Source organism: Sinohyriopsis cumingii, chromosome 11 (assembly GCF_028554795.1).
Source record: "Sinohyriopsis cumingii isolate HCF-2022 chromosome 11, ASM2855479v2, whole genome shotgun sequence".
NCBI lineage: Eukaryota > Metazoa > Mollusca > Bivalvia > Unionida > Unionidae > Sinohyriopsis > Sinohyriopsis cumingii.
The window spans coordinates 17,989,002-18,002,184 of NC_142971.1; the positions used below are offsets into that span (position 1 = coordinate 17,989,002).

General features: G+C 33.3%; 1 protein-coding gene across 1 annotated transcript in view; it reads left to right on the forward strand.

Moving 5' to 3' along the window:
- Positions 1 to 909: 909 nt before the first annotated feature.
- Positions 910 to 13,183, forward strand: part of LOC149787685 (asialoglycoprotein receptor 2-like) — a 32,987-nt gene continuing 20,713 nt past the window's right edge. The window contains exons 1-3 of the mRNA XM_089975638.1: positions 910 to 1,025; positions 5,241 to 5,329; positions 6,612 to 6,711. Of these exons, the coding sequence (XP_089831764.1) occupies positions 974 to 1,025; positions 5,241 to 5,329; positions 6,612 to 6,711 (241 nt within the window). The 5' untranslated portion in view covers positions 910 to 973. The remainder of the gene's footprint in view (positions 1,026 to 5,240; positions 5,330 to 6,611; positions 6,712 to 13,183) is intronic.

Below are 13,183 nucleotides of genomic sequence, written 5' to 3' on the forward strand. Positions count from 1 at the left end.
AAATCCCTACAGCATTCAAATTCAGCTAGTCCAAGGGAAGGAATCTTGGTGAGCATATTCTTCCTGTGAAAGCATTATCGAACTTGACAACCGTATGAATTGCTCTGTGTGTGTGTGCTTGTGTGTGGAAAGTTCATATTAATTTGAGAGACTCTTTTGAGAAAATGGTAATTGCGACCTTGGCCAAGTAAACGGGTATATAATCTTGTTAAATTATTATTATTTATTCTGAATCAGAAAACAGACTTGTGTTCAGTTTTTAATATTGGGTGGATTTATTTTCTCACATTTTTATTCACTCAGTAACAAATTGTTCTACAATATTCTTTGACTAAAACATTTATTTGGAATTATAGTGAATTTAGACAAGAACAATTTGTACTATATTGTTGTGATCCATCAAAAGACTGTTAACACAGCACCACATTCCAGGACAATGACACATAAGTACGTGCACGACTACTGGCACATCAAAACATTAAATATTAGAACTTAATCGGAATACCGCTTGAATTCGATTGCAACTTCATACATTTGGACTTGTAATAGAACTGTTAGGACTACTTGGGATTTAATTCATAGTATTGTGAGTTTTCTTTCTAAATTTTCACTATACGTTCTATGAAAATAAATTATTTGTTGACGTTTGTAAAGCTTGCTGGTTTTCGTTCTTTTCTGTTACCAAGTTTAAGACAATAGATTCGTAACAATGCATTTGTGTGAAAGAGGAAGAGGAATTACTAGACAGACCCCATTTGATGAATTCTGTATGGATTCTAAAGTTCCAAATTTTCCTCATTCAGAGTTTGATAAGTGACTGTTATCTCTTTGCCTGCAGTATGTGCTGTATCATCCTTTTGTGCAGAAAAGTGGTGAAAGGTCATGCATGTTATCATAAATCGTGTATGCACAACCTTCAATTTTATATAAGACCCAAGTTACATGAATCCTTAAGCAAGTTCGCAACGAAACCATGAACGTAACTGTTCTCATCGCAGCTGTTTGTCTTCTATATCTGAAGACTGGTAAGTAATCACTATGATGTCCAACATATAAAGTGTGGGTAGGATTACGGTTTCCGATGGCTCTATGTGGTAATATATAACGAGGACAAAGCCCTAAAACATATATCATAATATTAGTAGAAGGAAAGCGTCGAATATCAACAGCTATCAACCATTTTACTACTCTTTCAACACTATTAATGTCTGAAACTTCGGGCCATGTAAATTCAGTCTGGCAATTAAATGGAAACTTTAAAATACAATAGCTGCAATGATACGTATACATGTAGTAGGTCTTTACTGGAACTCAGCGCATTAGAGATTACATGATGCCAACAAAAGGTAGATGCTCAAAATTATGTACAGGAAGGTGGTTCAAGCTTATGTACTTTATTGTAAACCGTGTATGACTAACCTTCAACTTCGGAAAGTGTAAAATTGAATTCCACAAAAATTCCAACTAGACAAATGCCTCCAAAGAAATGTAAACGTGAACTACAACAGGATGAAATATAATGGGAACAATGCTGCGATGTTGTAAAATGTTTATACAATAATTAAAATATGACAGAAAACAAATGGGATACATTATTATGAATTTCTTGTTAAGCTTCCACACTATATAACTTTTAAATGGAACATATTAGTTGACTTCTTCCGTATCGTACTTACATTGCAGATACCTGGCAATGCCAGTTCTCGCATCAACACAAACATCCACTAAAACCCCGCATTTCCTGTGAAAAAGACTTTGTCCATCCTCAAGCTGGGTTTGTTAATTGGATGGCATCGCCTGACATATACTATATTATAGTACTGATTTCGAAGTTTAAGCAAATTTATGAAGGCATTTCAAACAATGAAGTACATTTCCCGTCAAGTGGTAGAAGAATATGAAAGGAAAATTCAAAATTCAATTTCATAGACCATCACTACGTGTGGAACTTTTGAAAATCATTTAATTTACCGTACCACTTATGTTTAGGTTCAAGTAAATACAGTCTCGTCTATTGAGGTTTATCGAAGTAAAGAAATTGTATTCATGCCACTGATGAATGAGAGCAATTTTTATTTCGGGCTTCATCTAGGCGTTATTTAGTTGAAAAAAACGCACATCTTATGATCTGAAAAAGTGTTTTAGTTTATAATTCAGATATACATACCAATGATCTATCTTTGTAAAATAAATATTTTACAATAAACTACGGCCTATATGACTAACAAGACTGCAAGCTATGGTTGATACCATTAGTAAGACTGTAAAGTCTGGCCTGTAGATACAGCAAGGCTATACACTATGTCTTGTTGCAATAACAAGTCTGTACACTGTGACCACTACCGATAGCAAGGCAATATATTCTGGTCTGGAAAATTACCGAGGCAGTGAACTATGAAATTACGCAACGCAACTATGAACGTAAATGTTCTCATCGCAGCTGTTTGTCTTCTATACCTGAAGACTGGTAAGTAATCACTAAGATGTCCAACATATAAAGTGTGGGTAGGATTACGGTTTCCGATGACTCTATGTGATAATATATAACAAGGACAAAGCCCTCCAGATATATCATTATGTTATTATAAAGAAATTATCTGCATATCAGCAGCTATCAAACCTTTTATCAATATTTCAACTAATATCAATGTTTGAAATTCGGGCCATGTAAATTCAGTCTGGCAATTAAATGGAAACTTTAAAATACAATAACTGCAATGATACGCACTCACGAAGTTGGTATTTACAAGAACTCAGCACATTAGTGATTACATGGTGCCAACGAAAGGTAGATGCTCAAAATTATGTACAGGAACATAGTTCAATGTCATGTACGTTATCGTAAATCATGTATGACTAACCATCATCTTCGGAAAGTGTAAAATTGAATTCCACAAAAATTCCAGCTTGACAAACGTCTCCAAAGAAATGTAAACGTGAACTACAACAGGATGAAGTATAAAAGGAACTATCCTACGATTTTGTAAAATGTTTATACAATAAATAAAATATAACAGAAAACAAATGGGATTTATTATTATGAATTACTGGTGAAGCTTGCTCACTAGGTAACTTTCACATGGAACGTATTAGGTGACTTCGTTCATACCGTTCTCTATTGTGTTTATACATAGCAAATTGGGTGAATCACAATAGACTGTAATAGGCATTATCAGAGTGTATATATATATATATATGTGAAGCAAAAGTGATGGTCATGAGCATTATCATAAATCCTATATGACCTTTAATTTTAAGTATGGCTCTAGTTACCATAGCTATTCCACACCAAACCATAAAGAGAAATATTCTCATTGCATTTGTTTGTCTTCCACACCTGCACTCTGGTATGTAATCGCTTTTATGTCAAATGTATAAACTGTGAGTAAGAGGTCCTTTTATGATTACAGGACATTCCCATTGACTATATATGTTACTATTTAACGAGTGGAAATTCCTCGAATATATAAGAAGATCGTTCCGTACAAAATCATCCGAAATCCAAAACTCTTCGCGCGGAAGAATCTCCAATTTCGATGAAATTTGTCCTGCTGAAGAAATGTATATATGCATGTACATATGTTTGTGTATGTATGTATGTATGTATGTATGTATGTATGTATGTATGTATGTATGTATGTATGTATGTATGTATGGATGGATGGATGGATGGACGGATGTAGGTATGTATTTGTGTGTGTATATATATATATATATATATATATATATATATATATATATATATATATATATATATATCGACAATAAATGGAAAATGGCGAGGGCAATGCATGCATGCATGGAGGTATGTATGTATGTATCGAATAAACAAGAAATGGCTAGGGCAATGCTTATATATGTAAAATATTCAACATGACATTTGAGGGCTTATTATTAAATAATATAAATCGTGGATTATTAATAGTAAGTATGGTAGGATATGGAAAAGAACTCAAAAATCACTTAAAGGGATATATGTAAAGGAGAGATAAAGAATCTGAAGAGAAGTTGTGCTAACGATTACAAGATAACATGAAACAAGATGTCTACTTATTTCTAATTGAATCTTTGTATGAAAATGAGTGACGATTAAGTAATTTATACATTTAAAAAAATTCTCCTTAAAATTTTAGAGTGACTACTCAAGATGTACGGAGCACAGACATGACACAAGATTTTGGCAAATTTTAATTAAAATCCGTAATATTTATGCCAAGATATCAATAACTTATCAGCAATTAACAAAATGGAGAAAATAAATATGTATTATACGATGGCAGGACATGCTTGGTTCCGATAACAACTGGAATTAGAGAACATATACATGCAATTTATCATAACACTTATGTTTAGGTAAATTCCTCTGCATCCATATGATTGATATGGAAGATCATATATGTATTATGTCAGCAAGAAGGGTAGTGAAACAAACACAAAAACAATCTGTGTTACGTCATCTACATCATTCCATATAAAGTGTAAGTAGGACGCCAAAACGTTCAATGCAGACAGTGTTGATTTTATGTTAAGCATTTAAAGACGAGGATGAGCTCTTTCATCCACTGTTTTCCGAAACGTATGCAAATGAATTATTGATACTACAAATCAGTTAGATATTGTTAAAAGTGATATAACATATTGCAACATTTCGCTTTATAATGTAATAATTACATACATCCATGCCGGCATGATATGGGAGTTTGACTTGTGTAATATTCATCGTTCGCTTGATTAATCAGGTTCTTGTGTATGTTTGAGAGATACCGAACAATAGTCTTGTATACACATACACAAGAATCCTTTTATTGGTCCAATGTAATTTTACGACCTTAATGTTCCTAATTAATATTTCTTGTACATCTATTGATCTACATCTATTTTAACCATGAAAACAAAGCACTCCTAATGCGTCATAGACGACAGCTATGGCAGTTTGGTTTATATATACTAACGTAGCTTTTACTTTTCAGGTTTTGCGACTTTTATTAATCCTATAAATGTTTACGTTTCACTCGAAATTATGCGTGCGAGATTGTGTTTGTATTTTATTGTCCATTAGGAAGGCACTAATTTGGTAGGAAATAGGAAAACATTTCTTATGTAGCATTATATAGTTGTGCTGCTGGCTTGAATTATTGTTGTCTTTTCTGCAACACGTTGCCTATATAAGTCCAAATCTTCGTCTATTTGAGCGTATTTTTCTTGTATTATACATGTAGATATATATTTGTATTTGACAGCATACGGACAGTGTGGCAATGGATGGTTTCAGCGCGGATTCTCCTGTTATCTTATCAGTCATGACAAGCAAAAATGGATTGATGCTGCTGTAAGTGTTAACACAGGCTTCAACGATTTTATTATTATTATTATTATTATTATTATTATTATTATTATTATTATTATCTTTATACTACTACTATTACAACTCTCCGTTCAGTCATTAAAAAGTGTTTTAAATCCTCAAGCCACTGGTATAAGCATTAAACATATTTACAAGAACCATTCCTAGGATACGAGTGTAAAAAGTTTTAATCAATATGTTTATATATTCATAAAATGGCATATTTTTGTTGGAAGCGAATCCTGGTCATGTAACCTGTAGCTGATAAATTAGGTTGTTTCCTTTTCCTTCATTGAGTTACCTTCCCAAGGAAGGTATTTTAATAATATTTCATATTAAATTCATATGGTTATATTTGTGTTTTATAATACACAGTTTACTTGAATTCATTGAAAACTGTTTATTTGCAATGTATTTAAACTACATAATGTGACCATTATGCGTTATACTACATCATACAGTAAAATGCCTACCATAATCAGGCTATCCCTTACCTGAAAGAGAGGTTACTAAATGCCTGCTATGGTGAGGTAATTCCTTGCCTGAAAGTCGTCCCCTCGACTATAAGCTTGAAGATACCAGCATATGTTCAACTTTCCTGGAGCTTATATTTCACCATTATTTACAATCTTGGAAACAATATCTTTATTAACAATAGCCGTGAGAAACGCTTCACTGTACCTGCATGCATTGGTCGTCAGAGCGATTCTTTATTCTTTTTCTTAAATACCTCCTGACCCACCCCCTTCATCAGTTATGAGAAAGGTCGTGACGCAGAATCTGTCATACATACAGTGTCCTCCTCCTCTTACTATGAGTATCACGGTCAGTCAGAAAATATTCCATAATTGTCACTATAATTCCAAACTTTGTCTGTCTGACCTTTGATCACCCCACCCCTCGAGATGTCACATTTGCCATGAAACTTCCTGTTGTATTTGTTTTATATTTTCATATTATTTTATAAAGTTCTACGGTTTTTTGAACAGTTACCCAAAATTACTTCAGAAACCAATGGCCTCTGTACTGAGATACATATCATTCAGGACACATTAACGTTCAGTTGTTGGTAGGACTAACGCAGAAGTAATTTAAAAGGCGATTTGATGTGCAGCGTCGAAATTCATCCGGTATACTTGAAACGGTACCTGTCTCACTTATTGTTTTACTTCTGTTATTGATTAATTAAGAGTCTTATGGCATGGCGGTATGTTTCTTGTGAAATTCTTTGGGATTATTTTCATTATTATGTCATAATTTGTTTCAGTTCATTTGCAGTCTTGACGGTGGATATTTGGTAGAGGTAAACGATGCTGACGAAGGACATTTTATGGAACATCAGGTGAAAATGTTCAACATTCCTGAAGGTAATATTTCATCTGTATTTATAATCTTGGACTTAAATCTTCATTAAAGTTGGCGGTGACAAGAGCCCCACTGTAACTGCGTTCACGAGATATCATAGTGACTCTTTAAGCGTTTTCTTAAACACCCCCTCCCCACCCTTCGTCCGATCGTGAGAAAGAGGTCGAATATCTGTCACGCATACAGTGTCCCCTCCTATTGCTACGCGTATCACGTTTAGTCACAAAATATTATATAATTGTCACTGTAATCGCAATCTGTATATTTGATTGTTGATTACCCCACCCGTCGAGATATCATGAGAGAGACTCAAAGGTATACTTATTTAGGCGATGGTCACCATATGACTGAGAAAAATATGTATCAACATGAATGAAATAACTTCTAGTGGTTTAGGAATAAGCAGAGTCACATACAGATAGATAGTCTGATGAACAACGGGAGGACGGTTTGCGAGTATTGAAATATGCCCAAGATAAAGCGTGGAGGTAATTAGGGATGGACATTTTATATGGGAAAGTTCGCAGCATAACCGAAATAATTAGGCTATTTTAACTTGTGGTTTGAAGCATGACATATAGCTCTGTGGGAGTTGATGTTTTGGTGATGGCTCTAGAAAAGCTTTATATGGAATTAGCAGCAGTGACCTCAAAATATTGCTTCTATCAACAGTTATGTTATTGTAAGCACTATTACATCTATATTTCCTCCACTAGACACTGCTTTGCCATGTATTTCTATGTGATTAGACTCAGATTTGGTTTGTGTTTATAAAATTGTAAAATTGTATATCAATAATGCTCATATTGCTTGCTTTTCGGATTATAATATGGATTCTTTCTTTCTGATTGCAAGACAATTAATGCAGCCCATTATTACGAAAGAAAAATTTGATATTTATAAATACGCAAATTTTGTATTCAACATGATTTACAATGCATTTCAAATATCTCGTAAACTTTGCGAGGTCAGTTTATAACGATTTGACTAAAACAAAGATGAAATACATGGAAAACAAAAGTAGATTAAAAACAGCACATGGAGACACAATACACTATACAAACAACGTTGAATCAAACATGTGTATGCAAATTTTGACCATAAATCTGAAATAATTCTTTCGTTTGGAAGGATTAAAGAAAATTTGCAAATATTTAAAAAGTAAACGTACGTTTTTCATGATCTCTTTTGTTGACATGTTTATAACACCTAAAGAAAAAAATTCTAAAGCTTATCATATTTTCCCTGGATGTTTTATACCGTCTCAAATGTGCTAACAAAAAACAATATTCAATATTACATTACAGTCTGTTCTGTTAGTTGGTTACACAAATGTAAAACAAGTGAGGAAAAAATCAAACTGAACGGAAAGAACATTGAACACGCAGAATTATTATAGTTAACTGAGCGATCTACTATATTCGCAATCTAGAAATAAGAAAATCCAAGACAAATGAATTACCAGTGGCAGCCAGATGTTATTGACAAGCAAGCATATAAAACTACAAAAGGATATGCAAATACGTCTTGATATTAATCTCTTCTCAAAACAGTATTGTGCTGAAAAGTTAAAACAAATAAGAGCGATAGCACACGATTCTTTCATACAAAGCTTCAAAGAAAGAAAGCCAGCAAAGATACAATTTGTTTAGACAAATGATTTGTATAACATGAAAGTTACAGGTCTCTTAAAAAGAGGAACCTCTGAGTACTTTTCAACTAATACAGACAAAATAGTGTATGCAGTGGAGACTTTTCAAAGAACGTAAGGTTGAAGTGTATCTCTCAAAACGAAATCAGAAATTGACCATTGATACATATTTAAATCCTTATTCAAACAAAACAAAAAGAAATAAACCAAATTCTCGTAATGCAAAACTATATTTTTAAAGGCAAAACCTCCTATTTTACCGAGGAAATATTTGAGATCAGACAAATACTAGATCCAATACTTAACAAATTGAAAGACTTGAAGGGAAACGATGAGGGTATGTTGTATAATAAAATGTTATTCAACAAAAATGACATAAACAGAGTTGAAAATATTTGAAGGTGAGTGTATCGCAATTTACTTCTTTCTGCAAGATAACACTTGTCTGAAGATGACTGTGTGCCAAGATTAAATCAAAATACTTGATTGCATTTGATTTGTATTTCAGGTGTTTAGGTATCAAGCAAAACATTAATAACGACGCATGTTTCAACAGTATCACGTTTAAAAAAGTGCATGAAGGTGTTGAAGGTAGAGAAGTTCCATACTGAAATTTAGTCAATGAAAAGCGGATTAAAAAGTGAAATTATGCCGTTGAAAATATTATTTTTTCTTTCAGGCATGACATAACATTGAAAAAAGGTTGCTTCGTCGGATACAACAATTTATAGAAATCCAGTGACTTGCTTAAAATGGATTTAAATCACAACATTGATACGAGTGTCTGCTAAACAATATTTGATTGTAAGACAAAATGAAGTCAAATTCGGTAAAGGTCATTTGTAGAGAATACTGATGACAATATTCCTTCCAAATGCATAGCCTTCAGCGACGATCAAACTAAAGCACAAGGCATATGTCCCTTCTGGCAACGGCTAGAGTAATACTGTCAGGTTGACAAATTATATCGTGCTTTCAGCACACGATATATCTGAATCGATGACACATTAAATCATGAAAAACAATATCGACTACGAAATAGAACAAGCAAACATTTGATTGTAATGGTTGTTGTAAGCTGCTGTGCTAATACAGCAACGGTACAACACTTTGCACATGAGCGTAAAATACGGATACTAAGAGGTGCAAATAGAACCTGACATACTTGCAACATTAGGTGCGTTTGAGGATAAACAAAACCTTCATTGAGGTGCTCAAAGCTGTCTTTGGGATGAACAATAACGTATTGCATCTGTTATTACTAACTACTAAAGCTGCCGAGTATGTTAGTGAAATTAATCACCACATACTTCATCAAAGTTGATTGATGACGTAAAATCTTAACATTTTGATGAAGCAAAAGCCATTACACTTTTCACAGTATGTGGATACAGAGACTTCCAAGATTCTGGTTTCAAAGGCATATAGTATTAATTAATTGAAGACACAAAAAGATAATACAGTCAATTCTACAATGTCTAAAATGTAATGAAGAAAGACTGATATAGGAAATGAAAAATCCAAATAGAAGATAAAAGAATAATTATTATGGGTGAACGAAAGGAAACAAATGAGGTTGAGAAATATATAAAATGAATAGGTTAAGAAAAACTCCGCAGAACCTGAAATGTGAATGAGAAAATGCTAAACAGAAGATCAGTGTGTTTGCACAAGAAAAGCCAGTTTCATATTGGATGTATATGTAATAATACAGCATTGTTCAGCAATGTTACCTGTACAGCCTCACTGAAATTATTTGTTCTTTATCATCGAAAACTGGGCCTGAGATTCAAATAATTATCAAGCACAGCACCTTATTCTTGTCAAGTAACTCATTTTAGCCTTCCATTATTCCTTTACCTTTTAAACACATTTAACTCATTTCAAAGCTCCGTTAAACAATTATATTTTAAAAATATTGAATTTATTTTAACGCTCGATTGAACAATTTCAGAACTATTTAATAACAGGAATTTCCTACTGTGAAAATTGTGTTTACGAATATGCAAGCCACAAAACATATTAGTAAAACTTCAGTTTAAAATTTGACACTGATGAATCGATGAATGTCACTCTGATATGAAATTTTGGTAAAAGCACGTAAATGGGGTAGTGTGGATGGTAACAGCTGTTTTAGATATTTCCTACAGGAGTTTAACATCAAAGACTTACCAGGTACTGGTTCTGAGTTTGTGAAATAAGTATAACTTTCACTTATATTTCCAGATGCGCAAACTGCTCTCTGTCTGTAAAAATACTCGGTGACAGTGTGCTTAAATCAAATGACAACACCATGGAAATGAACCTATATAATTCGATATGAAGTAAGAAATTGTAACGGTCCAGTACACGGTAATTGCAGATACATTAAGGGAAACAAACACATATTTGATCCATAATGGATCAGAAGAACATCAACCAACTTTACACCATATTGTCGCTAAGCCCATCACACTTGTGTTATCTGCATATAAATGTAAATATCACACATACTAAAACTTACTGTTGAATACATTGAAACATTGTAGGCTATGAAATTAATTCTTCGTCAGGCAATGTTCTGTCAACAACAGGCAAGCAGGCTGGCTATAATTTTATATTTCAGATAGTACCAGACTTACAGATAAGAGAATAGCGAGCCTAAATCAAAGCATAACGTTCTATTACATTAACATTTTAAGTGATCATTGAGAAAGCAGAACATCCATTACTATCATGAAAGTCTCAGACATTCGTGAAACTCTAACGGATCTATCACATTTAGGATAGATAGATCACGACACAGACATAAACATGATATTAAAAATCAACAATGTTTACAAAACTCTACTGTTAAGCTCAGCTATGCGAGGCACATTTTACCTTTGATACCGGGTGCTACTATAAAGAAAATAGGTAGCGAAATGCGATATAACAACAGTTTGGACACTTCTATCGAGGTAACACAATATGGTTTTGTTCAGGCTGACAATGCATCTTAAACAGTAAAAGACTAAAAAGAAGACAAAGTTGGGGTGAAAAGTTGTACAGAAACAAAGAACTATGATGACGATGATGTGCTTAGCACAGCTCTCCGATTATTATGTGGTCTCCAAATTATACTGTGCCTCACATTGTCTCTGACATGAAACTTCCCAAACATCAGCAAAATATCGATCATAAAATAGACAATCATTCATTTTATTACTCGTCAATGCAGGAGCTGCTGTGATGCGCTTTTTCAAATAGAATATTATACACTATACAATAATCGTTGATTTGGTGACACCTTTTGATTGATAATTCAACTATTAATCACATTAATATTAAACAAATAAACCGACGTAATCATCTATAAAACAAACAATTTACCCAACTCTTAAGTGATCAACATACAATTTGATTTACAAAATGTCGTCTAAGATAAGGACATATAATACGTTCTGATGTTTATTATTCCCTTATCGTCTTATCGGATTTTAAGGCAGTAATGAGCATTTCAACCATAATCAATCTTGAGATAGCTAAGACATATGTTGAAAACCAAGAGGAGGACCAAGAGTTCATTATCAGAACATTCTAATTATCAACATTCTTATATATATTCCCACTACCATGTCATGTTAATGGAATTGTCCATCAAACTGTCAACAAACTTAGCAGTCATGTTTATCCTACGTGGCATCTAAGTCCACCTTCTACCATCGGTTATTTGTACGGGTCATTCACCCAATACAATTTATATACACAGCAATATATTTCCACACAGTGCATAGAGTAGCTTTTATTTTCAGATCAATTAGTTGAAATACATGAAGTGAAATGCAACAACAAATGAAAGAGAACAACGTCTACAAAATACTAATGAGTCATAAAAATTATTTGCTCATGGAGTTTGAACAAAATAAACATGCCCCCCCCCGAAAAAAAAAAAAAGTTGCAGAATCTTATGTAATTGTTTGAAATGGCTCGAAGCTGGAATCGATATTGTTATAGCTATACAGACCTTCCTGCATTTGAATTGTGTTTATAGGGAATAGTCACATTCTTAGCTGTTCCTTTAGCTATTGCTAGTGTGAGCATTACACTCGTACGTATTGTTACAACAGCTTTTAATGTAAAATAATGATTGGAAATAAAAACATGTCGGAAAGCAAAGTTATATAGGAAATCGGAGTTTAGAGATTTGGAATCTCTAGTTTCCAAAGTGGTTATAGAGACTTTGTACAGCAAAAGAGCTATGTATAATTTGACTAAATTATATCGAAAGTAACAGTTTGCAAATTACTTTGGTACCATAAATGGCAATTAGTATTTTAAAACGTTAAAATAGGGAATAACCTCATTTGGTGATAGAAAATAAGGTATTAAGTTCAATATTTGAAACAGAAATCGAAAGTTAAATTATACAGGATTCGTAATCAACAACAACGATGCAATGCATGAATCCAAAGGTCAGGAACTTTGGAGGCCTTCAATGAATTGGATACAGTTGGTTAGGTTATCAAACTCAGACATTTACACGCCATCATTGATCGGATAAACTAAACCAAAACTATTTAAGTGGCATTATTGCACATTGCTAGAGGCGTTGTCATTTAAAATATTGTTTCACGGTGACTTTGTCGCATAAAATGTTATTGGGCATCACGCATTATTAAACAAGGGTACAATGTTTTATTTATTGAGTATTAGCATCAGATGAATGATGGAACCCTGATAGACTTTCAAGATATATCTGTAACATATATTTATCACATAGCTAGCAAAGCTGCCAAATCGTAAGGAAACTCAAGCATAGTATGATGTATTCCATATAATTGTTGTTGTTATGGGTCTTAACG